This window comes from Ammospiza nelsoni, chromosome 11 (genome assembly GCF_027579445.1).
Source record: "Ammospiza nelsoni isolate bAmmNel1 chromosome 11, bAmmNel1.pri, whole genome shotgun sequence".
In the NCBI taxonomy this organism is placed as follows: domain Eukaryota; kingdom Metazoa; phylum Chordata; class Aves; order Passeriformes; family Passerellidae; genus Ammospiza; species Ammospiza nelsoni.
In genome coordinates this window covers 17,906,684-17,934,076 of record NC_080643.1, presented here as the reverse complement: position 1 = coordinate 17,934,076, position 27,393 = coordinate 17,906,684, and the positions used below count along the sequence as shown (strand labels likewise).

Below are 27,393 nucleotides of genomic sequence, written 5' to 3'. Positions count from 1 at the left end.
TTGTTTCTGTGCTTAAATATTTTTTTTCCAGGTAATAATTTTTCATTCTAATTCAAGCCCACCAACAGGGAGGAACTGTTAGCACAGGCAGATTTTGGGATGCAGCACAGTTTGTCTCAACTCCAACTGTAAAATAATCCTAGAAGCAGATCCAGAAATACTTCATCTTTAAAAAGTCACATCATAAAGATTTTGCATCATAAAGATTTTGGTATCTTAAAACCGCCAAATTAAAAATTATTTTTAAATCATGATGAGATAAGAAAACATTCCATATTCCTGTATTTTATACTGTTAATTTTATTCCATAAGCTATTAACTTTTGGCAATAAAGATGTTTTCAGAGCTTTTGGGCTCCCATTGATTTGAAGGAATTTTGATTTATTTTTTTTTAAAAGCAGGTAAATATCTTTAAGGTAATATTTTAGCTCCCTTTGTCAACTTCACTGCAATATTTGCATTTTCTGTACTACTGCCACGCTGCTCAAATTTCAAATCCCCAAAGAAAAAGATAGGGAAGTCTTCACAAACAGCTATTCCCCAGTATTTATAATCAGGCTGTCTTCAAGCACACAAAATATGGCTGGAAATAAAACACCACAAATTGGTCTTTACATCCTTCTAAAACACAAAACTCAGCGTTGAGTTTAAATTCTTACAAGATGTAACCAGGTAATTCTTACCCTGGTTACACACCAGGAATTAATGTCTGTGTACAGGGACACTCAGATTATCCTGGGAATTCAGGGAATTTCCATCACTGGAATCTTTTAGAGATAACTCTGATAAATGTCTGTCAGAGAGGGTTGAAGTATTAAGTGTTTGTCAGGGAGGGCTGAAGCTTTTGAGTGTGGGACGGACTAAATCCCCTCCAGCACCCCCTCAGGTGGGTTTGCTCATCATCTCCTGTCTCCCTGGCCTTAGGCTGGTGTAGCCAGGCTGGGATTAGCCAGGCCAGGCTGGAGAGCTCTCTGATTTACCCACCCAGCATTCCTCCTGGCATCATTCTCAATTTAGGGAACCTTGGGGAGCTCTGGGGAAGCCCAGCCTGGCTGTTCTGCCTTCCTGACCTTCCTGGGCTCAGGACCATGGCCAGGTGAGCCCTGCACCCCCTTGTTCAGCACCCTCAAACAGCCCCCAAACCCACAAAACCAGCCAGAACCTCACATTTACCCTCTCCCAGCACCACCCAGCTGGGAGGAACCAGGGTGGCTGCTTGGGCCTGGGGCTCTCTCCAGGAGCATCATCCCAAAGCCCAGGACAGGCTCAGGCTGAGTCCGGCCTGGCCCCTCTCCACGAGGAGACTCCCCATGACCCCATAGCACAAAGGACTCTCACCCATTCACCCATGGAGGAGCCCCCAACCTAAACCTGTCCCTTCTTTTGAGACTAACACCAAAGCAAAGATGTTTCAGAAATTCAGCAGTGTCTCCAGGGAATGACCACCCAAAGGGGCACAATCTCCTCCCCATGAGCTCAGCCTTGTACTGGTGACAATGAGGGTTGGGACACACAGCGCACACACACCCCAACCTGTCTTGCTCTCTGCTCGTGGCTACTTAGACCTGGCATTGAACTAATACTTAGAACAAGAATTAAAAAAAGCAAATTCTTACAAGCACTAAATTTCCTTAGCCAAACAGACTGTGGTAATGTCTCTAGAAGCCATATGCTGCTTCACCTCATCCCTGCTTTGGGAGGAAGGAGGTTAAATGGGGGTTTTGGCAGAACAAGCTGTTTTTAAGAGGGCAAATACTACTGTTTCTCCTGTTTTCCAGGCTGCCAACTGCTTCGTCCCCTTCCTGCTCACAGACTCCTTAGACTGGTTTAAAAAATCCTGGGGGGATCTCACAGTTTAATTTTTATGGTGAATGAGAAAAGAATTTTGAGTGTGTGCAGCAACACTCCTTAAAAGCTGGTTTGCTCACTCTGACAATCAACTCTGCTTTTCAGATTAATCTATTTTATATGAAAAAAATGCTATTTTCTAATAGCTAGGCTTCTCTTGAGAATGCTCCTCCCTGGGCAGCACAATAAAACTGGATCAGTGGGATCTGTTTAGCAGCAAAGATGGTGAAGGATTCCTATTAGGACACATCAGCTTTTAAGGCTCTGTGGTCCTTATACCCCCGATATCCATGATTTCCCATTGATCTCTAATTGCTCAGTGCCGAGAGAACATTATGTAACAGTTTCTGTGCACACTTACAGAATGAAACAAAACCAGCAGAAGCTGGAAGATGTTCACCACTTGTTGTTTTCAGCATCTGCAGCAAAGTTTTGGGAATATTTTCAGTTCTTGTAGGGGCTTTGTACCAACACAGGCCATGAAATGGGGTGTCATTTAGGCTTCAAAGCATTGCAAAGTGTTTAAACAAACTAATTTTGGCTCGTTTTCTTCATATTTTCCCCAATATTTTTTGTTTAATGGAGAGGACTTGAAGAGAGGACAGATTTACAGTGTCCCAAAAAATGTTACTGGGAGACATTGGTTAAAGTGCACACACACAAACTGGGGAGTCAGATTTTCATCTTGATCTTGGGTTTATAACTGGGAGAGCTGGCAAAAGACTTACAGTTGTTTATTTCTGTGTGCTGCTATGATTTTAGGAGGGTTGCAAAACACCTTTAACATTGGCCTCACAAAATAGATTTTTGCGCTGCCTACGTTTGTGCATTTTTAATGCAATCTACATTATCACATTAAAAAAAAATTAAGATGTAAAGCTGCCACAAAAGACTGGAGAATTAACTTTGGTTCAGCTGACTCATATCTGACATTTCTTAGTTTTTCACTCATTAATCAAATTGATTAACTGCATATTAATGAACCTCAGGGTGGCAGATTTTTAGAGACAGGGAGATGCATGCAATGTTTTCCTGTGGAAAATGTCCTGCAATCTTGGATGGGCCCTGCAAGACCCTCAGGATGGAAAGGTCTGGCAAGGGATTTAAAAAATGAATGTGCTTCACTTCACATTCAATAGCCCTCCTGAACTGATATGCTAAGGGAAATGGAGGCTGGGCTGAAAAGGTGAAGACAAGGTAAAAAAAATTGATAAATGCTGCATTAAAACATTGAGTTTCAATCCAATTGTGCCTCACTAGGAAGCAAATGAACCGAATTCCTCAGAGGATGGCACCAGACCTTCATGTGGCTATTTATCTCAGGTTACTTTTAATTCAGTTTAATTAAATTTGCTTCGAGTTCCTCAGCAATCAGTGCTCCCCCTTTCTCAAACCAACTGTTTATTCCCCTGGGCCATTTAATCCAGGGGGCACAGGAGAATTCCTTGTTCCAACCAACTCCAATGAGCCGCGTTCATTTCAATGCCTAAAACAACAGAAACGCTCGGCAGCGACAACGCCAAACCCAACAGCCCCGAGGTGGCCGCCCTTGGCAGGAGCTGAACGCTCTCCCCAGGGGCTGTCACAGCTCCCAGTGCCATTTCCCAGGGGCTTTCACAGCTCCCAGTGCCATTTCCCAGAGCAGATGGGGTGGCAGAGCCCCTGCAGGGCCGGTGCTGCCGCGCCTGGTGCATCCAAGGGTGGCCTCCTGAGACAAACACAGCAGAAGCTGGAAGATGTTCACCACTTGTTGCTCTCAGCATCTGCAGCAAAGTTTTGGGAATATTTTCAGTACTTGCAGGGGCTTTGTACTGACACAGGTCCTGAAATGGGGTGTCATTTAGGCTTCAAAGCACTGCAAAGTGTTAAAACAAATGAATTTTGGCTCACTTTCTTCTGAAAAGGCTTCATGTTTTCTCCAATATGTTTTGTTTAATGGAGAGAACTTGAAGAGGTGACAGATTCACAGTGTCCCAAAAAACGTTACTGGGAGACATTGGTTAAAGTGCTCACACACAAATTGTGGAGTCAGTTTTTCGTCTTGATCTTGGCTTCGTAACTGGGAGAGCTGCCCAACAGCCCCGAGGTGGCCACCCTTGGCAGGAGCTGAAGGCTCTCCCCAGAGGCTTTCACAGCTCCCAGTGCCATTTCCCAGAGCAGATGAGGTGGCAGAGCCCCTGCAGGGCCGGTGCTGCCGCGCCTGGTGCATCCAAGGGTGGCCTCCTGCCCGCCCACACCTGCGCGCGGCTGCGAGCCAAGCGCGGCTCCATTTCCAGCCTTCCCCACCAGGCATCTGCCGTGTTTATACAATCTAAGAACAAGATGATTTCATCACAGAGATGGAAAGGTTTTTAGAATCCCCAGGAAAAAAAAAAAATATCCACTAGACCCATTTCCTGAGACGCGGCGCTTCTCGGAAAGGGAGTAGAAGGAGTTTTGTGATCTGGGGCAGTGAGTGTGAGAAAGAAAAATGTTGCTGGGAGAGTGGGAAGAAAATTGTTGAGAGTTGGATATGGAAGGAGTGAGAAATTCCAAATATCACCTGCCTGAAATTACTCAAATGAGAGCAGTTCTGCCACAACTATTGGCAAAGAAACTGAAGGGATGAAAATCACAGTTTAAAAACTGGGGCAAAAAGAGAAGAATTTTATCCAATATCTGGTCAAGCAGTCCTGACACACATGGCAACACAGAAAGGGGATTCTCCCATCTGTTTCACCTCCCCTAAAACCCTGAAATTCTCTGTAGCAGCCTAAAGCAGGAAACCACAAAGTGACCCAAAGAAAGGTGAGAGCTGGAACCACAAAATGACACAGCACAAAAACAACATTTTCAAGTGTTTTGAGGGAGCAATGGCTCAATTTCACGTTATTCCAATGGGTTGTAATTTGTTTTTGAATACCCAGAGTGAGTTCTGGGGGACTGGGACAGACATCCCATCTTTAGAATGTTGTACCTGAGCCTTGCACACACACTAGTGTAGCTGTTCTGCTCCAGCAGAACTCCAAGGTAAGGAATTTACATGGAGGAGAATTAGACTGTCCAAATTTATGGGAATAGCTTTTTTAATGTACATCAGCACAAACTGCACAGAAATTCAAGCTACCTGATGTTACATTCGACATTTTTACTCCTAACTAAGAAAAAGAAGCTCGCTGCCAACTGCTCTGTATTTTTTTCATATCTAAATATTCTCTTTTATAGGTATTCTTTCTAATATCAATAAAACTTTTTACTTTTTTTTACTTTCTCCCAGAGATACCCAAACTAACAGCTGGTCAAATCTTCCTCACTGTGACTTATTTCCAGAGCTGCTAAAGAGATGAAATGCCAAAAGACACATCTTGGGCTGTGCTCCACAGGCAGGAGCCTGGGAGAAGATGAGAACAGCACAGCAAAGACCTGGACAAGGGGATGGGGAAGTTCTTTGTTTGGCTTTGGGTTTTTTCTACCCTCTGATTGATTTTTACAGAGTTTTTTAATCTGAACGCCCCTTGGCTTCTGCAGGGAGAGTTTTCCTGCTGCCTGGTGCCTCAGGCACTGCTGCCAGGTTGGCTCCTGCCTCTCCCTGGCTGTTTGTGTCCTGCTGTCCATCCCACACGAGCAGGGATTTGACATTCCCACAACAGTTGTGCCACGAGTCTGAGCAAGTGCTGTCTCCACAGGGAGGCTCAGCACAGGATCAGGGTAAGGCAGCATCCTCACATTCCCTCCAGATTCTGGAAGTCCTTTCTGGTTCAAATCTCCAGTTTGAGTCCCCACTGAGCAATGCGGCACATTAGAAAAATGATAAGAAAACCCCTGAGTGGTGAACCCCATGAAACAAAGTCTCTTTTGTTTATAAAATATGAAATCAAATATCTTTTAGGTCATGGAAGGCCAGCAGAAACCCCAGCTCTAGCCCTGGGCAGCAGCAGCAGCATAAAACCACCCACATCTCAAAGCAAGTGGCTTGGGAGGCCCAAATTTCAGGGGACCATGTCCTGTTCCTGTGTTTTTCCAACTTGTTGTATGAGTAAAGGGGAAGGGTAACCCAGCCAAAGCCCTGCTGAGCAGCAGTGAGCAATGTAACTGATCATTTCACTTTGTTTTCAATCCAGACCTTTGCCTTGGGAATTTTAACAGAAGCTGCCTGAACCAAAAAGGCTTTTCCTTTTTTATTCCACCTTTAAGCTGCTAAAAGCTGTACACTGGAAAATAGATATCCTGCCTGGGGCTCCCTGCTAAACACTGGGATGTTAAACATCTTACCTCAGGCTGCTTTCTCCCCCCTTTGCAACCCACAGAAGGAAAGAGAGCTCAAGGAAGAAGAGTTAAAATATTTGTTACACTCCTGTAAACAGCAGATGATTGGCAGGGCTTGGCATCAGCAGTTTTTGCAATAAGATCCACATGTGATGCAGGGGCTGGAGATGGAAACAAGGACTCAGAAATTGCTGCTGAAGGTGTTTGCAGAAGGATCTGGGAATGTTTGGACCAAAGGTGCAGAATCCTGCTGGGGGACTGGGGAAAGCAGCCCCAGAAAGGGACAGAGCTGCAAATGCCACCAGGGCATTTCTGCCAGGAGGGGCTGCTCCAGCAGAGCTCTGACGGAAAACAGTGGGGAAATACCAAAGCAAACCAGCCAAACAAACAAAAAAAAAAAAAACCACCCTAAAACCCCACAAACAAACAAAAGAACAAAACCCCACCAAAAATAACAAAATGTCAGGTGGAAAAGGAGATTCTTGCATTTCTACAGACACAATATGACAGATTTGGGAATGGCCAAGAGAAGCCATTTCCCATTCCCTTGCTGAGTTTCTGAGTCCAAGCATTCTTTCCTAAAGGATGTCCTGTTTCCTCAAGCAATGTGATGGTTTGAGTCCATTGCTTGCTCTCTTTCTACTCATACACTGTCTTTAAAAACAGGGAAAAGCATTTCTTTACAAACTGCATAAAAATCATTTCACCATATACTGATATACAAACATTTCCATTTTAGTCCTGGACTACCTCCAATCTACCTTCCAAAAAAAATAATGTGAATTAAATTATTTCACACTTTCATCAAATCCTCTGAGCTACCACAGAGCATGGCCAGGGAACGCTGAAATCCACAAACCATGGGCACAGAAGGGATTTTCCTGAGAAAGAAAATATTCTTACCCTGCCCCTTTTCAATTTTAGTCCTGGACTACCTCCAATCTACCTTACAAAAAAAATAAAAAAAATAATGTGAATTAAATTATTTCACACTTTCATCAAATCCTCTGAGTTATCACAGACCCCCTGCTCTGCATGGCCAGGGAACACTGAAATCCACAAACCACAGAAGGGATTTTCCTGAGGAGCAAATATTCTTACCCTGCCCCTGAGTGATCCTGACTGCCCTGGAGGCCCCACCTGCGCTGGGAATTTTCTCTCAAGATGCATTTGCTGAAATCCAGCCTCAGTTTTGCACTTTTTAGAAAGGGCAGCAAACAAAATCTCGTGTGGCTCAGTAATGAGAGCAGTAATTGCCACGGGGCCGACAATGATTTATGCAGAAGTTCTCAACTGCTTCTCATGGCCTGTCAGATGGTGAAAGGGAATGCAAAGCCCGTCATCAAAACCACTCCTGAGAGCAACATTCCTGAAAGCTGCACTCCTGCTAAAGAATATGGAAAGAAAGAACTGGGGTGGCTTCTGGAGAAGCAATAAAACTGCATTTTTATCCAGAGATTCCTCTAGATCAGATTCCCTGATTGCACCAGACATGGAAATCATGTTCTCCAAGACTCACCAGATCTGAAATGAAGATATGAACACTCACATCCCTACAACAAGGCTCCTGAGCACTCTAATATTTGTTGGAAGTGTGGATTTTATCCTGCTTTTCTCCTTCAAAAGCCTCAGGAGAAATATATTTTGCACTTCAACTGCAGACAGCAGTTAAATGCTAATGCTGTTACAGCATCAAAAGTTACAAGTAGGTTTCAAGAGTCAAGAAAAGAAAGAGTTATACTATTTTTTAAATTAGATGAGTTCAACTTATACTAACCAGTAATGCCATTGGTAGATATAAATTCTGGATGTGGGAGAGGCAGATATAGATATATTAAATAAAGGCATAGAAATGCTCAATTTACAAGTGGTGTTTCCCTGACATTGTGTTCTAAAGTTTCTTCTTTCCATATTACAAGACTGTCACTTCTGGGGGGTGACAACTTTTCAAGTTACTCCAAGCAAGAAGTTAATGAGCTCCGAATATTGGCAGTGGTGGTTGAATAAATTAGTGTGGAAAGAAAACTCCTCTTAGCTCATTTTCAAAATGAAAATGCATTTCATTTGGAAAAACAAAATTTAAAAGTTAGAATTTTAAAGAGGAGGCAAGAGCAAGAATAAAGAACAACATGTGCCAGCTCTCCTTTCTAACCCCTGGCTGTAATTTCAGAAATAAATATATTATTTTCAAGGGAAAAAAACCAACATAAAAGTTGCCAATAAGTGCATATTTCAATGAAATTTTCGTTCTGGGGAGAATGAGGAAACTACTGAAGTCAAACCCATTAAAATCAATTACAAGTGGAAATATTCCCAAGCTCACCAAGGTAAAATCAAGGTTAACATGTCCATTTTCCAGAGATTGGGACTCTTCAAAAAGTCATCTACCAATCAATTAAAGGTACCCTTGGCAGTAATTTATGATATACTAATTTTAAAATTAAAGGGAATTATTTATACAACTGCCCAAAGAAAGATTTTTTTAAAAAAGTGTGGAAGACCTTCACAATGTGGTCCACAAATTGGATTACAACATGTTCACTAATTTGATTTTTCTTCTTGTGTAAACCAGGGCAAAAGCTTTCAGGAAAACAATTTAAAGCAGGGAAAGCAGTGACTATTGAATAGAATGCTGTGCTGTGGGAAAACACAACCACATTTTCCCAGGCTGTGCTGCTGAGCTTTCCAGACTCCCTCACAATCTCAGCTGGCTCCTGTCTTCCCATGGGAAAAGAAACGTTTTAAATGCACGATCAAAATAAGAAGAATAACAATTTGAAAAAGAAAGGAACAAGCCTCCCCTTGCCTGATGACACAGCTCCCCTAAAACCTGGAGAAATTATGATTTCAAAATTCTTTTCCTGCAAGATAAAACAAAACAAAATAAAATAGGGCAATCGGCACATTTAGTCTAAGCTAAATCTTAATTTTGTCAAGGATCTCTCATGGTTTATAATGTCCCCAAGGTATCCCACTAGTTAGATGAGGTAATTCCAATACATAATATTTTCTTCAGTTAAAAAAAAAAAATAAAGCAATGACTCCTTTATCTTTTCATGCCTAAATCGAGCACCTGCTGAATCAATAGCCAAGCATTCAAAATGCAGTGAGGGAGCAATGAAAGGCTCCCAATGATTTCCAAAGGATGAAAAAAGCCCCGGCAGGAGGCAGGAGCTGTGCAGGGCTACGTGCTGATTGTGCTGCTGAATGGCAAGGCAAGGAGGAAGGGGCTGCAAGGAAAAGCAGCCAAAGGAAACTGCAGCAAATGTACAAAGCATTTCAGGGCTATATTTAGAGGAAGACATTCTTCCTACATTTGCCAAGCTGCTCACGTCATTTCACACAGCATGTTTGATCCAGCTTTAGAAGTCTGGGAGGGAGCAGGAGAGAGGGGGGGGAGGAAAAAAAATCTGGATCAGCTGCCAGAAATGGAAATCTTGCATTTATGGAGAGGAACAAATATTTTAGGCATGTGAATTCAAGAGTGCTTTCCAAAGAGGGTGGGGGGGGGGGGGAAATGGGAAAAAAGGAAGGGGGGCAGGCAGGGTGGTAAAACTTCCTGCAGCCAGAAAGGCTCTGCAGAATATGGGGAATATTTATCAGGAACAGGACTTTGCTCCAATATTCCCTATGGAGCCAGGCTCATGAGCCTGAGCTGCACCACTAAAAATACTGAGATGTGTGAATCTCACTGAGTTCAAGCCTTCATCTGGTGTAAACTGGAGATCTGTGCTCCTGCCATGGGATCCAGCAGTTACATAAGCAATTACATATTCCTCATCCATAATACGTGATAAACAACCACAAAGGATGAATCAAGCACCCTCCAAATGCAGGCTCAAAGGTGCAAACTGTATCAAAACCCCTCCAGTTTCACAGGAAAAGTTATGATTTTCCTTTAACTCACGTCAAGAGGTTCAGGATTTGCATAAAGAAACGTCAAGATGAAAAGAAAAATATGTCAGGAGCAGATGTAATGGGATCAGGAACAAACCACGTGGAAGTTTCCTGTTAGTGACCTTCTGGAGGCTGGGGATGGAATTGATTTGAGATTTAGGACATGCTTTGCTTAAACTGAGATGACTTTTGTGAAAAGTTTTTACCTTCATTCCCTTCTCCAGGTGGCTGATAAAAGGAAAGCCCCAAAGATATGATGGCTGCAATTTCCAAGATGATAAGAGTCACGTCCTGCAACGCTTCCCAAACTAGCTGTATGAATGTTTTTGGCTTCTTTGGAGGTATAAAATTTTTTCCAAAAATAAGCTTTCTTTTTTCTAGGTCTGCAGCAGTTCCAGCTAATCCTGTAAAGAAAATAAAATAAAATCAAATCAGGTCAAATTGCCATGAAATAGAAAATACATCCCTATAAATTACTTCTTAAAGAAAAATTCCAAGCTGTGGCACCTATGGCATATAGACAAATGTAAAAATTACACTTCAATTGTGCCTTCATGAGAGGATTTGTCCTGATATTCTGAACAGAAATCTCATGAGCTCCATTTAGTACTAATTCCTGCCAGGTTTCATCATTAAAAAGCCTTTGAATTAAAGGTTTGTATTAATAAGACCTATGTATATGTACAAGCAATGACTTCTGAAAATAGATCCTAAACACAAAGAAATTATTTTTGGGATGAAGCTGGAATAGCTGATGGAAACTTTTGGTAATACCTGTAGCAGATCACACAAATCTTTGTTCTGAATGCAAAGGATAAATCAATAAAGCCTCTGTTGTGCTACTTCAAAGCAACCTCTGGCTGCAAATGGACTTCAGCACATCCCTGGAATGAGCTGCATCACATTTTTGTCACAGGAAAAAGGCAAAGTGACAAGTTAAATATGCACAGAAGGGCAAAAGGAAACAACATGGCTCCATGTATTTTACATGATGCTTCAATTTAAGAGCATTTCAATTTAAGGACACAGGATAACAATGGGTGGTTGTGCTGAACAATCCACTGGGGTGCTTTTTTACCCTCCTTTTTAATTATATTAAAGGATGCATGTCTGGTGCCTTTCCAGAAAAGCAAAACAAAACAAAAAAAACCCCAAAACCAAATTAAAAACCCCGAAACTTGCAAGCATCAAGGTAAAATAACTGAGCCCAAATATCTCCCTGAGCAGCATAAAAAACTGCAAGAATTGTTCAATGTTTCTGTCAAACAATTCCTGATATCATTGGTTGGATTGGAAAAGACCTTTGGGATCATCAAGTCCAGCTGCTCCCCCAGCACTCCCAATCCCACATATACACATCCCTTAAATCCCCTGAGGACTGGAACATTGGAACAGCCTGTTCCAATGCTGGTCACCCCTTCCAATGGAGAAACGTTTCCTAATATTCAATTTATACCTCCCTTGGTGCACCTGGAGCAGTTTCCTCTTGTCTTACTTAAAGAAGAGACCAAACCAGCTGGAACATTTACAGAACTTTAGGTTTTGAACATGATCAGCAACATATTTATGGTTATTTAGGATTATTTATGGCTATTTAGGATTATTTATGGCTATATATCGCTATCCATTCTTACATGACACCAGGAAAACACCAAAGATGAGGAACAGAAGGTGGCTGTGAGGGAGGAAACCACCAACCCCACACCATGAGGATTCCTGAGTTCAGGAGGTTCAGGGCAAATCCCTGCCTTCCCCAAAGCCTGTGGGATACCTCAGGGATGGGAAACCCTGCAAATATCCTCTCTAAGCAGTGAGGGAATGCCAGGAGTCCCCACTCTGTGCCTGGTTCCCCCAGTCCCTCTGGGGTGGTTCCTCCATTTCCTCAGGACGAAAGCGATGCTCCCCTGGTCTGGATCTATCCCTGCCTCACTGCAGGCACATCCTGACTCACCTTTCCCTTCAGGTGTCTCCTTACAGCTGCTGGGAGCCTTCTGGCTCTTGGTTAACTCATCAAAGTTTCATTTCCCCCTCAGCTGCAGAGAAACACGAGCCCCTCCTGTGGATCAGGGTTATTATTACCTCACCCCGGTTAATTTGCAGGGCCTGTGCTCAGTGACATGGGACAGGTTCCAGCCACCAGCATCCAAACTCCTCTCAGAGCTCCCAAGGAAGCTCCCAAGGCTGGGAAAATCTTTTCCTCTGTGCCACAGGAGCTGCTGCCTTTTTGTGAGCCCACAGAAATTTGGGCAAGGCGGGTGAGGGATGAGGCCCTCACAGGGCCCACCCCAGCACACACCAAACAGGGCACTCTGAGCAACATCAGAGGGCTGCCAAAAGGAAGGATTTACTCTAACAATCAGAGACTCATGGGATCACTATGGTTGGAAAAGATCTCCAAGATCATTGAATACAACTTTGAAGCCAATGCTGTCAAGTCCACCATGTCCCCAGGCCCCACATCTGCATGTTTCTGAGTGCTTCCAGGGACAGTGACCCCACCACCCCCCTGGAGAGCCTCTTCCAGTGCTTGACAGCCCTTCCATGGATAAATTTCTCCTAATATTCCATCTAAACCTCCCCTGGAACATTTTGAGGCCATTTTCTCTTGTGGACCTTGTTCCCTGGAGCAGAGCCCAACATCCCCAGCTGTACCCTCCTGTCAGGAGTTGTGCAGAGCCAGAAATCCTCCCTGAGCCTCCTTTTCTCCAGTCTAAGCCCCTTTCCAGCTCCTCCTCATGGGGCTTGTACCAAAGGCACACACAATTTGCATCACACTCCCAAAACTCAACCAATTCAACCTCACTTGTGAAGGGGAAATTCCATGGGCACCACTGGCAGGGATTCTAAATGCTTGTTTCTAAATACTTGTTTCTAAATGCTTCCAGGGGTGGTGACTCCACCACCCCCCTGGAGAGCCTCTTCCAGTGCTTGAAAGCCCTTCCATGGAGAAATTTCTCCTAATGTTCAACCTAAACCTCCCTGGAACACCTCAAGGCCATTTCCCCTTGTGGGCCTTGTTCCCTGGGGGCAGAGCCCAACACCCTCTGCCTGTCCCCTCCTGTCAGGAGTTGTGCAGAGCCAGAAATCCTCCCTTTGATCCAGGCTGAGCCCCTTTCCAGCTCCTCCTCATGGGGCTTGTACCAAAGGCACCCACAATTTGCATCACACCCCCAAAACTCATCCATGTGAGGGAGAAATTCCATGGGCACCACTGACAGGGATTTTGAGCAGGAATTTTGATCTGATGCAGCTTCAGGCAGCAACACAAAACTCTTGAAGGAAAAACTCAAAGAAAGGAAGGAGCAGATATGTGAACAATGCCCTTTTCCACCACAGAACATTGGTGCTCAGTGGTTGGGCAGCTCCAGCATGGCAGGGATGGCTGGGACAGCACAGGGAAAAGCTGCAGGGATTTCAATAATCCCAATCACAGTTACCAGGATGTGCTGGATTCCTGAGTCTGAAGTGATGCCCAGGAGGGCACACATAGGACAGCTCCTGTCCTGGGTGTCTGATTCGTGTAAAATACACCTGAGGAGCCTCCAAAGCCAAGGAGAGACTGCAACTCCAAGAGCTGTTTTTTCTCTAATATAAAATTTGTCCATTTAGACACCATAAGGCTGAGGAACAGACTGTCTAAAGCATCCATGGCCATCCTTATTTTCCTGATCAAAGTCCACATAAAGCTGGAATTCAGACATCAGTCATTCAGACTCCTCCATTTTTGTTAATATTTTCCTTAAGTACCACAAACAAGGGTAAATTATACAGATGATTTTATTCTTTTCTCTAAGTCCTGGTGAAATTACTCACCCACTCAGTCTCATCTAAAAACCAGAGTATATTCATCATTAATAATGAAATTTATTTCCTTGTAAATCGTTTAGAAATCGTGGAAAATGACATCCAGTGTTCAGTTCAAACCAAAAGGTTTCCCTCCTCTTTTGACCCAGCCATCACTCAGAATCCTGCCCAGCAAAAATTTGTTTTGTTTTAACTCCCACTGAACGCCAGAAATGAACAGACTCTTCTAATGAGAGAGAGAAAGAAGGAGAAGGAGAAGGAGAAGGAGAAGGAGAAGGAGAAGGAGAAGGAGAAGGAGAAGGAGAAGGAGAAGGAGAAGGAGAAGGAGAAGGAGAAGACAACAAGGAAAGTGATAAAATTGGATTTTAAGAGGGCCAGAAAAGTGCATGGAAATGATGAAGATGTGGGGAAAGGGGCTGAGGCAAGAGGTTTGCTCTGCCAAACTCCCATAAATCCTCATAATGCACAGGAAGGTACAAGAAGGGTCCTCTTTATCTCTCCCAAGTCAGCTGCTCTGCTCTGAAAGGTTATTTTGATTATTCCTGGGGCTTCTGGGCTTGGCCAGGCTGGAGGGGGCTGGTGGTGCCCAGATTGAGCACAGCCAGGGCAGCATAGCACACCTGCCCCCAGCAGCACCTGATCCTGGGGACGCCTCTCCTGCTGCCCCAGGCATGTTGGGTTTTTATCATGTTTAACACACCCACTCCATCTCCTGAATATCATTGTTTTATTCCTCCCTGGAGCCCCGTGACAACAATGAAAGAGCCTTGCAGATGAAGGCAATTTAAAACATCGTTTCTGTGTGAGGATATGAAACATCCAAGGACGTGGAGAGGAACCAATGGGGACTAAAAAACATGAATGGAAATAGGAGCTCAGCAGGACTTCAGATTTCACATATCCCCAGCACAAGCAGCAGCCTCCCATCTTGTGTTCAGCGTGGCAATAAAAGGCACAGACTGCCTGGGTTTAGGTTCATTTCTCCACACGAGCATGAATATTTTATTTGAGCGCTTTTCTAGGTCAAAGCTGCGCAGTACAACTTTGCTTGACCTGGGTGTTCAGAACAGATGTGCAGATTCGGGTTAAATTTACATACAAATATTGCACACAGGTTCAGGAAGCACTGTGAAAATTTACTGATGCTTCCAGCACTTGAGTAATTTCTTAAGGGTTCATTTTCCAAAAGTTTTCACCAAAATCTGTGGGAGAATGAAAGTGATTGCATACAAAACTTTTCCTACAATGTCGTGCAGTATATTAAATTCATTTATGATTTAATCTGGCATTGTTGCCTTTTTGGAGGGAGAAAAAGAACGCAGAACTGGAGAAATGCCACTTAGTGAATTTTCTCTGTTCCTTATCTACATCTGCCAGTTCCTGCACGTTGAATATAAAGCCATTTTTTCAATTAATGCCTGGAAAATTGTATTTCTCTGACAGTCATCTCCACTGCAACCAAATGGAGCATGACAAACACAGAATGATTCTGATGCTGCAAAAATAGCAAAAGCACAGCACATCTAACACAACAATGAAAAAAAAACCCATAAAACTTTTAAGAGAATGTTTGAAATTGGCTCAAATTAGGAGCTGAAGAATGAAGAATTTACATTTGCATTAATTGAACAAATAAATCAGTCATTGCTTATTAAATTCCTTCTGTGCTTTTTCTGATGCAGCCAGAAAAAAAAATAAGAAAATTCAAATGGCAAAACCTGTAAATGGTATTTTAAAACTGAAATGTGAGATTTGTTCAGCATGGAAGGGAAAGGCTTCCAGGGACGTTGTAGAAATGAAGGGAGAGAGGAAAGGCAACTATTTTGATTAGAGATAATTAAAAATTAGGTATGACACACCTGAGTTCTTCCTGTGAGAACCCATGGTTTTCTCTCTGAAGCCAAAATCCCCTCGGCCTCAAACTCTTTTTTCCCACAATGAGCCCTCCCACCATCACAGAAATTGAAAAACACCCCAAGAGTCCCCTGTACAGTTATTTCATTTTCCTAGCCTGGTTTCACCATTGCATGTATTTCCCATGGAGCTCCCTGCCATTCCTGCTGCCCCACAACAATTCAGGAAACCCTGCCCCAGGCCCACAGAGCTCTTGCAGTCTCTCACATCTTCCTGATGAACATTAATTACAAATATCAGCTGGGGTAACAAGGACAATTCAAGTCCCTCACTAAATATTTTTAGTGGGATTTGACTCTGTCTTTGCCAGCAGAATTTTGATCTGCTTTTCCCTCTCCAACAAGCAAGAAATAGCTTGGCTTTTTTCCTTCCATCTCCTCAGCAGCAATCTAAGCAGCTTCATCTCTGTACCAGTGACTGAAGGAGCTGGAAATGTCACATTTTCAATTCAAATGAAGAGCTTGGAACCAACAGATTCAGTTCCTGAGGTCTGCCTTAGGAAACTGCCCCAACCTAGCTGGGGAAGGCAGGGGGACACTCCCAGTAAACTGTTCTGGTTTGGATCAAATGCTCAGGAAGGTCTGGTTTGTCCCTAAGGTGTAAAGATGTCACCACTGTGATGTAATCCAGCATCAGCCTCCCTTATTTCCCACTGGAAAGTGGGACTGGGGGAAAGAAAACATTACATTCTCTCATTTTCTGTCTATCCCTTCCTAAAAGCCCCAACACCATTCAGGAATTCTTCATGAATTTCCTTGTTTATCCAAGGAAAACAGGTCAGGAATTGTTCATGACCCTCATTTATCCAAGGAAAACAAACTCCTGGAAAACCACAAAACCACAGCTTGCATCAAACTGACACAATAGGATTGGTTTCCAAGTGAAAACTACCCCAAAGATGGGAAACACAAAGTGGAAATATTCACCCCTGGAATGGGTGCCTCCCAGTTTTACCAAGATTTTCCATGCAGTACATTGAAATTCTGTTCAGGTCATATTAAAATAAAGTCAATTGAGAGAATGCTGTCCATCAGTAGGAGAGAGTTTAATGAGAGCATCATCTAATTCCAGCAAGGTGAATTGGAATTTCACTACTGAATGAACCTCAACAAATAATAATTTCCTTCTAATCTCAGGACTACAAAGCTGTCTCTAAGTGTAATGAATCTCATTACTCTTTTTCATTAATATCACTTGAATACTTTTTCTTTATAAAGGTTAAGAAATACATCCAAAAATTAAAAGCCTTTAGCATTACAGTTATCTAAGCACGTGTCCTGTAAGGTTTATGGGATTATTCCTGTGGGCAGAACTTTGCAGGGCCTAGACCCTCCTGGACTCAAATTCTTTACAGCCACATCCAGACAGCCAGCATGGAGAAAAGAGGGCACAGAAACAGAAGATTAATTACCTCCCTCTCCACTTCCTCATTAACCATCCTCCCTCTTCACATCTGACAGCAACGAGTGGCCCTGGCACCCTGTGCTGCCCTCTGAGCCCTGCCACCCCTCAGCACCCCAAATCCAACAACCAGACCCCAAAAACCTCCTAGAAACCTTCCCTCTGACAGGGTGCAACCCCAGCTATCACCTGAGCCACACAAAGTATGCAAATTCCTCTCTAATTCCGTGACCTTTCAAAAATAAAGGAACTGAAGAGTTTAACAATTGTTCTTACAGACTGATTGTCTAATGCAAATGTTAAGACAGGTACAGCTGTTAGGAACAGGTACAGAACAACTTGCACTTGTGCCATGAATTCCCATCCCTCAATCTGCAGAAATTCCAGAAAACTTTATCTCAATTGGATGAGGCAGGGAAGGGCTGAGGTTCCTGCCCCAGACAGGTTGGGGGCAGTTCAGGGCAGTGAATCCACATCATCTGGGATTGCTGATTTACATTTACACCAGGCAAGGTTTGTTACTGCCCAGAAGCACTGAATGCTCCATGACATCTCTAATTCCCCATCAGCCATTCAGGGTTTTATTTCTTCCATCATCTTTTAATTCCTTTTTAAAGTCGAATTGCCCTGAAATGAAGCCATTGAGCAGGAACAAACAGTTTACATAAGATGAGTAATAACAACAGCACCAGAAATGGTTCTTGAGAGTGGCTGAAAACAGCCCCAAAAAAGCCACTCATGTGAAAGACATGCCATGATTTCATAATAATCTAATGACTGGACTTCTGTGCAGCACAGGAACATGAGCCAGGGCTGGGGCAACAGATGAGACATCAAATATTAAAGGCAAGACATGCACTGTAGCAGATGACTCATGGTTTTCTGGCCCAAACAGAGAGCAAGAAGCTTTCCGCAAAGGCTGATAAAGCATTCAGTGAGAGCTCAAGGTCTGGGATGAAGAAAGAGGAATCAGGATTTTTATTTTTTTTTTAATGTTCTGCTGTTATTGGGAGTGCGGCTGCTGAGAGGGAAGAGAATTATCCCAGCAGAAATCATTCCTTCAGCTCTTACCCAACCTGGTCATCATGAAACCATCCACACATCTCTCACCTTGGTACCTCAGGCTCCTGGAAACATTTTTCTTTTGCTTTATCATGATATATTATCAAGTACAATAAAGCCACTAGATTCAGGGCAAGGATTGTAAGAAATACTCATAATCTAGAATAAATACTAATAACCTAGAATTAATACCCATCATCTCAACTAAATAATAAAAAGCCAATAAAAATCCATTTTTGTGTTACATACTTAAATACCAGAGCAGATCACAGATCTTCACCGAGCACTGAGACACAAAGAAACTGAAGGTTGTGGAAGGGTTTGGCAGCCAAACCAAACAATCCCAGTGCACTGGGATACCCACAGGCACTGGATCCTCCAGGTTTGTTCAGCACCACAGACCCTCAGCTTCTGCACGGTGTCGGGGCTTTTAGGAAGGGAGAGAGGGAAAATGAGGGAATGTAAGGTTTTCTTTCCCCCAGTCTCACTTTCCAGGTACTCAAAGCCTTGAGAATCACTCTTTAAATATATATATTTTTTAGTTATTAAAACCAAGCCAAGATTTTCCTCCCACAGAAGGAGGAACATTAGGATTTGAAGTGGACCATACAAATGGCCTCTGCACATTTTTTATCACCCACAAAACCCTGACTTCCTACTGAAACACAGATGTGGCATCACTAAAATGATGTTGACTGAGAGTATACAGGAAATAGAATCAAAAATGTGGAGCATTTTTTATACTATTTCACAGTATCATTCACAGTACTGAATTATAGCGATATAATTATTCTAGATAATGTGAAATACTTTTCTTGCTCTTGATATTTAAGTTAAATCAACATCCCTGGGTTGACTTAACTTAAATTGTTGTTCTTGTTGTTCTGTAGGTCAGGCTTGGAAAGCATTAACACATAAATCAGGTCATGGCAAGGAGCACCCATGGAAGTTTAACAGGTCCAAGGTGATTGTCAAGAAAACAATCACAGAATGAATGTCTCTGCCTGTCCCCCGTCCCACCTCCTTCAGATCCTCCTTGTCACCATCACATTTTCTGGAAAAAATCCCTTTGCTGAGATTCCTTCTCCTGGGAATCTGAGAAGCCTCAGAGGAAAATGAAAACAATAATTATCTGATTTGCTTCTCCTGTGTTTTGCTGCTTTGGAATGCGGTTTGGAGATTGTTTACCAACTGGTCATTATTTGATTGGTGTCATGTGAATTGTTTTTACTTAATGACCAATCACCATCAGCTGTGTTGGACTCTGGAGAGTCACAGGTTTTCATTGATATCTTGTTAAACCTTCTGTAAGTACCCTTTCTCTATTCTTTAGTATAGTTTAGTATAGTATTCTATCATATCATATCATATCCTATGATATCATATCATATCATATCTCATATATCTCATATCATAAAATATTAAATCAGCTTTCTAAGAACATGGAGTCAGATTCATTTCCTTCCTGCCGCAGAGGACCCCAAAAATGCCACACCTCCTCACCTAGGAGGACATCAAAAGGGCCTCCATTCCCTGGGCAAATTGTAAAATATTGGGGTGTACATTTAATCCTGAGTGGAAAGTACCTAACATTACAGAACAAATTTCTCTCTTAATTTTAGAGATGCCTCTAGAAATCGGAACTATTTGACTCCAGGCAAATTTTGGCCCAAGAGCATTTCCTACTTTCCAAAAGAAACCTGGACTAAAAATAAATACCCAGGGGATGAAAAATGCCATCAATATATAGTTAAACTTTATTTAAAACACCTTTTTGAGGCTGGCATCCTGCACAGACAAGAATCTACACATGCTATGTGCCATGAAGGTCCTACCTACAGTACAGCTGAGGGTTCCATGGAGACCCTCACCTGCCCTCTCACACCAGAAGGTGCTGTCAGGGTAATTTGGCCTAAATTGCTGAAGACTTCTCAAGATTTTGTGTGCCCACTGAGGGTGACACTCCTGGCAGCCAGAAAACAGCAAAGGAATAAAGGAATCAAAGACATGAGCCTGGGAAAGCATGGCCTGAGTGAGGGAAACATTCTGCAGGACACATCAGACAGACTTTTAAATACAGCACGAGGCTCTTATGCAGTATCCTGAGAGTCGCTTTTCCAGAAAGGGGAAAGAATCTCTGCTCTTCCATTAAGAATCTTTCCTATTATTATTTCTCACTGCGATCACCACAGTTTCCGTGGCATCAGCAGTTCTGAGGGTCTGGAGCTCAATTTATTTGATGGAATCTATTGAAAAGGTTAAAAGTGACATAGCATAACAACAGATGCTCTGACAACAACAACAGTGAGGCCAGGCATGTGCAGGGTAGGCAGCTGATTCCTCACAGGGTGCTTTCATCTTTAACATATAAACACAAAAATAAATTTATATTATGATGGGACACATCTTGGTGAGGTCAGTACGGAAGTTGAAATGAAATCTCAAAATCCACTTTGCCCAGGCTGCTTCTTTGGCATGGCTCTTTCCCAGCTGGCTTAGATAAAACAGCAAATAAAGCAAACTGCATTTTCCTGAGGTGTTATCTCCACTTGGCAGCTCCTAATGTCCCTGTCAGTGTCACCCAGTGCTCCTGTGAGCAATGTCACCGTGTCACCCACACAGTGCTGGCCTCTCCAGCTCTGCAGGGCTGAGCATCCCTGCTGTGCATCCAGGGCAGCTAAAAATGAGTGGGAAGGCTGAAGGAAGCACAGTGCTGTGATCATGATGTCACCTGCAAGCAACACTCAGCATTGCTCTGACCCCGCAGTGACAGTGATTTCCCTCTGAACACACTGCCCAGCCTGGGAGGTGATTTGGGAGCATGCAAAGGGAGAACTCCCCCAACCCAGGAGCACCTGGCAGCCCTCAGAGCACTGCCACTGCTCCCTCTGTGACTCTGCACTCATCATTTCCCACCCAGCCCATCCTCTCCTGGGCACCTTTTGTGTGCCTGCTCCCAAATTCCACTCTGTGGCATAGTGGCACTAACCACCATTGAACTTCTCCAGGTTGTGTTCCAGGGCAAATCAAAGATTAAATTAAATTACAAAGTCAGCCAAAGGCTCCATGGGTTTTTTAATGGCCTCAGGAGGGACCTGGCTCCAGCAGCACCTTGGAGATGCTCAGGTCAAAGCGAGCTCAGCAAACTCAGGCTGAGGGATTCACCTGTTCTCAGGTGAATTTTTATTTATTTATTCTGGATAGCTGTTATTTATTCTGGGATAGCTGTTCCCCAGTACCCACCATGGATTAACTCCTTCTGGGCAGTTCCTGCTCTGCATTCAGAGGCCCCTCCCAGGATGAAGCACAGCAATGAGTGAATGGGCTGAAGTCAAATGAAATGGGTGGCACAACATAAACAGGGAATTGCTGGGCAAGGAAAAGCTTCCAGGCCATGAATGGAGTCAATGACTTCTCACTGGAGACCTCCTTTCCACTAAAAACCTGAACTTCCCAATGTACAATGAAGGTTAGTTAATTACTTAATAACTGTTGGGGTTAATTGGCCTGCATTAAGAAAATGCAACATTTGTTTGTTCAGTAAACCTGTCCAAGGTTGTCTCTTAAGAGGAATTTGGTGCTTCTACTATGATAAAATACAATAGTTTGATTTCTGCTGATGTGTCTCAAAATGGAGGCTTCTCACTGGAGACCTCCTTTCTACTAAAAACCTGAACTTCCCAACATACAATGAAGGTTAATTAACAACTGTTGGGGTTTATTGGTGGGCATTAAGAAAATGCAATATTTATTTACTCAGTGAAGCTGTCCAAGGATGGTTGTTGATGAGAACTTGGGGCTTCTACTACGACACAAAATAATACTTTGTTTTCTGCTGATGTGTCTCACACAAATTTGTAAATATTTGCTCATCCTCTGCCTTTCCTGCAGACTTAAATACAGACTTAGAGGAAGAAGAGAAGTGGAAGAAGTATAATGAAAGTTTATTATTAATTAATAACTGTTGGGGTTATTTGGCCTGCATTAAGAAAATGCAACATTTGTTTATTCAGTAAACCTGTCCAAGATTGTCTCTTAAGAGGAATTTGGTGCTCCTACTATGATAAAATACAATAGTTTGATTTCTGCTGATGTGTCTCACACATATTCATGAACATTTGCAATGTGAGCAGAGTTCTGCCAGAGCTTTGATCAGAACTGCATCCTCTAATCCTCAACGTGCACTGGGCAAAGGACATACAGAATGTTCAACTTCTCAAACCACAGAGCAGAAAATTAAAATGGAGGCAAAAGTCATTCATAATGGAAATAACACAATCATATAGATTTTGTGACCAAAAAAGTGAAGAGATTTGAGCAGAGACACTTCCCCCCCTTTTGTCACCCCAAATGGAATTCCATGGTGGCCGAGTGATTCTCAGGGACTTTTTGGGTTGCTGGAACTCCATCTTTTGTACCCCAAAAGTGTTTCCCACTTTTGTTTTTGTCATGGCTGTGAACTGGGAAGGCTTGAGGTGGGCCCAGTTTGGTGGCCATAAAAAACCCATGGAGCCCTTGGCTGACTTTGTAATTTAATTTAATCTTTGATTTGCCCTGGAACACAACCTGGAGAAGTTCAGTGGTGATTAGTGCATTCAGATTCTGTTAATTGTGTGGAGGGCTAATCAAGGTGATTGACAATTTGTGCTTCATGGAAGAGACAATCTATTCTTCTGGGCTTTTTGTGTGCTAAATTGGGAGATGTCTGTGGGTGTTGTGCTCCTGGTGGAGCTCTGCTGCACGGGGGTATAGGAATTAAAATAATGCTCTATCCCTCAGTACATCTTGGGATGGCTTTGGTCACAGCTTCTCTTTTCTCATCACTCAAAATTAAAGCAGGAGTGGAGAAAACATTGTCACTTTTCCTGCTATTTGTATTAGCTTTAAATGAGGCTGAGAGCTCTTTGGTATAATAAAATTCTATTGTTTCCAGTGGGGCCATCTTCCCAAGTAGAACACTGCTGCTCCTGGTGAATCCCCTGCTCTGGGACTCTTGAACACCTTTTGTGTCTGAATGAACTCATTACCACAGGACATGAAGGTCCAGAGGCTCTGCTTGCATCTTTTCTCCATTTAATCTGCAAAATGGGGCGAGAGGGAGCTTGTTTGCCTTGCTGAAATATCAGTGCCCAGTGACTCCCAGCTTGGAGTGCACATCTGTGCTCAGTTTTGGGCTGGTGGCTGGAGCAGAGCTCATGTTGGCATCCTTGCATGGAATTTTACAGCCTCTTCCACTTCTCCTCTAAATCTGTATTTAACTCTGCAGGAAAGGCAGAGGGTGATCTGAAGGATGTGCAAATATTTACAAATTTGTGTGAGACACATCAGCAGAAAACAAAGTATTATTTTGTGTCATAGTAGAAGCACCAAGTTCTCATCAACAACCATCCTTGGGCAGCTTCACTGAGTAAACAAATATTCTTAATGCCCACCAATTAACCCCAACAGTTGTTAATTAACCTTCATTGTACATTGGGAAGTTTAGGTTTTTAGTAGAAAGGAGGTCTCCAGTGAGAAGCCTCCATTTTGATTTTCTGCACTATGGTTTGAGAAGTTGAACATCCTGTGTGTCCTTTGGCCAGTGCACATTGATCAAAGCTCTGGCAGAAGTCTGCTCACATTGCAAATGTTCATGAATTTGTGTGAGACACATCAGCAGAAATCAAACTATTGTATTTTATCATAGTAGAAGCACCAAATTCCTCTTAAGAGACAACCTTGGACAGGTTTACTGAACAAACAAATGTTGCATTTTCTTAATGCAGGCCAATTAACCCCAACAGTTATTAAGTAATTAACTAACCTTCATTGTACATTGGGAAGTTCAGGTTTTTAGTGGAAAGGAGGTCTCCAGTGAGAAGTCATTGACTCCATTCATGGCCTGGAAGCTTTTCCTTGCCCAGCAATTCCCTGTTTATGTTGTGCCACCCATTTCATTTGACTTCAGCCCATTCACTCATTGCTGTGCTTCATCCTGGGAGGGGCCTCTGAATGCAGAGCAGGAACTGCCCAGAAGGAGTTAATCCATGGTGGGTGCTGGGGAACAGCTATCCCAGAACAAATAAATAAATAAAAATAAATCCACCTGAGAACAGGTGAATCCTTCAGCCTGAGCCCACTTTGACCTGAGCATCTCCAAGGTGCTGCTGGATCCAGGCCCCTCCTCATCCCACAGGATGGAATTTGGGGGCAGATCCACACAATAATTTATGTTTTAACCAATATAATTTATTTTGTTGAAATAACGTAATAATTTATGTTGTTAAATTAGAAACAAATTCCTGCAAGTAAAAAGAAACAAAAAAGACTAAGAAGCAAAAAATGAATTAAAAAAGGCAACTAAACCCAAAATTCTTATTATAGCAAAAGGGAGCAGAATTTTAGGCACTTAAGTACTCTTATCATGTAACACAGAGGCATAGATTTAGATAACAAGCACTTAACGAATTAATTACATTCTTTACACCAAAAGAGATGGAAAAAATGAAGTTATCCCAGTTATGCTCACCCCAAGGAAAGGAACACTTAAAACATTTTCTGAACTTAGCACAGAATTGTTCACTTGTCTCATTAGTAACTTAATTGGAAATTCTATTTTTGATTTTCAGTGAGAGTAGGTTTTGCTCTGCTCTGTTCCTTGACTTGTCAGGTTATTTTTTTCTTGTGCAGTTCCTGCCTCTCACAAAATGTTTTGGGGAAAGTCAGTCCAAATTCACAGTCCAAAATCTTATGCAAATTACTACCAGCCAACTGCTGTACAAATATTATGAAACAGAAGTCTCCCCAAGTCCTTTTCAATGGCTGCTGAACACAGCAGGATCAGACACTTTCTATTTTTATTGAAGCTCAGGTTTCCAAGTTGGTAGAATAAAAGGCATTGGAATAAGTCTTTCTGAAATAGCAGAAAAAAAAAAAAGATTCTGTGCCTAAGAAAAAATGCTTTGGGAAACTGGCAATCATCCTAAAACCCAAAATGTTCCAGAAACACAGCCTGTGATTCAAAGGCACTTTGTCATCTGTACAGTTTTGCTTATAGCTGCATTGCAGCATTCTCTTCAGGACTGCTCGCTGCTCTTGGAGGATAAAATGACCCAAGTGCCTCCTCTGTTCCATCATTACTCATTAATGAAGGGCCTGGGCCTAGAGATTGGCATTGCAGGAGAGGAGGAAGCTTCATTAGCACATCCCTTCAGCACCACACACACCAAACCAGCACCAACCAGGAGGCAAGGAAATCAGGATTTCAGTGGCTGCTTCAGCAGCACTCAGAGGCTGTTAGCAGTGTTCAAATGGCACTGAAAATGCTGCTCTGCTCTGAAATCATCCTGGAGAAGGCAGGAAGTGCAGAGAACCAACAGGGCTGAGGATGAAGTCATTGCTTTCAGCAGACATCTTGAGCATGCATCTGTTTTCTCCAGGTTATGTAAATGATGAGCAGAGAGGAGCTGAATGCTGAAATACTCAGGGTGCTCCAAGGCAGACTTTGTGTGTCTGTGTGTGTCCTGCCTAATTCCAATATCCCTTTTGTTGAACAAATTTATGTTTTTCTCTGCTTCCCCATGCACCTTCAGTGCCCACTGCTCTTCCTAAACACCACCTGAAGAGATCTTCCCTCCCTTCCTTTTCCATGTTCCTCAATTTCCCCTTCATTTTATCTCAGAGAATCTGATAAATAGCAGACAGCTCTTCCTCCTTCCCTCTGAGCTCCCACTGATCACCCTCTCTTTTTAATCCCTGCACTCTGTCCTCTGAGTCACAGCTCTGATTTAACATCACACACCCCTTTGAGAGGGTTTTTTCCTTCTTTGCCCCTTTAATCAAGAAGCAGGAGCACAAAATAAGCAAAATTTTGGGAGATCAGCACGGAGCAATATCCATACCCTGTCTGCAAAGACAACCATGAGTACCACACACTCTGCAGGCTCATTTCTTCAATGAAGAAGAAAAGTCCTCTCAAGGAAACAAAATATTCCTCACATTGCAAGACTTTGAGAATCTTAAAAAAAAAAATCTTCTATTCATTTAATGATTAGGAAAACCAGCAGACAACAGAAAAATTCAGAAGTAATTACGTGAGCCTATTAATAGCAAGTGCCAATAAGTTTCCATTTCTGTGCCCCTCATTAGGAAAATGAACAATTTCTGGAATTGTGGAAACGGGCTTGCAGAACATAAAAAGACTGTAACAGCATTAATCTTTTAGCTTCCTGAGCTTTGTCTGCAGCACAGACTTTATTTGCAATTAAGCTTAGTGCATATGAAGTTCACTGCCTGCCAGCCCTCAGTGCCTGATCCAGCCTTGGTGGGTAATTCAAGCTCCTTCTCACTGACCTACCAAACTCTGACCTGTTGGACCTGGCTGGTAAAAGTGAGAAGGGATTACAGTTTCATTCAGATGGTGATATCTGAGCAATTCATTCAACAAGGGGACCAATTATGTCTGATCCCCTCACCTTTCCCCCTGCTTCTGCACCGGACTGATTTGCCAGGAGAAGGTAATCCTGAGTCAGGGGGAATTTGATCACAGTGACCTCAGATGAAAAGTGCTGGATCTTGAAAATGATCTCAAATCCATCCAGTTTGTTCAGCTGTGGTAGAGTGATGAAAGCAGAGGTTCTTTGCCTGGAGATAAATATCCTCCACACTCTTTTTTATTTACATGCAGTGGGGATGATGCACACGAGACCATCATGTGCAAAATGATGGGGAAAAAAAAACCCAGGGAATGTTTCACAGTGGTGCTGTGCCCTGACAGAACCAGGGAATGTTTCACAGTGGTGTGAATGTTTTAATGCTCTGCTGTGCCAGAACATTAAATCTACAAAACATGGCATCCTCTGCCACTGCTTGAAGGCCACAGGTGATTCATTAACTGATGCCAAGCCATCAGTCCAGTCCACCTAATACACTGTTCTCTCCTGAACACAAAGTTAATTAATTAATAACGATGTTCTATAACCAAATATAGCCACTAATGCAGTCAGCATCTAACCAGAACCAACAGAGAGCAAACACCTGCACAAATGATGCTTGGAAAGTTGTTGGGTGCCTTGGTTCCCTCACCAGAAAGGGCTTTGCTCCGCCTCTTACAGCACTGGGCACTTGATTCCTCTGATTTCCCCATGCACAGAACTCACCAAACCTCCCCAGCCCAGCCATGGGAGGAAGGATGGCAAAGCCACAGGACCTGGGGTGCAGCCCCAGCCCCCCAAGCCTCAGCAG

At 42.9% G+C, this 27,393-nt stretch overlaps 1 protein-coding gene across 2 annotated transcripts in view; it reads right to left on the bottom strand.

Annotated features, from left to right (window-relative positions):
- Nucleotides 1-27,393, bottom strand: part of ATP2B2 (ATPase plasma membrane Ca2+ transporting 2) — a 404,082-nt gene that overhangs the window by 109,955 nt on the left and 266,734 nt on the right. For both annotated transcript variants that reach the window (XM_059479819.1, XM_059479820.1), the window contains exon 5: nt 10,197-10,394. In XM_059479819.1, coding sequence (XP_059335802.1) covers nt 10,197-10,394 — 198 coding nt within the window. The remainder of the gene's footprint in view (nt 1-10,196; nt 10,395-27,393) is intronic.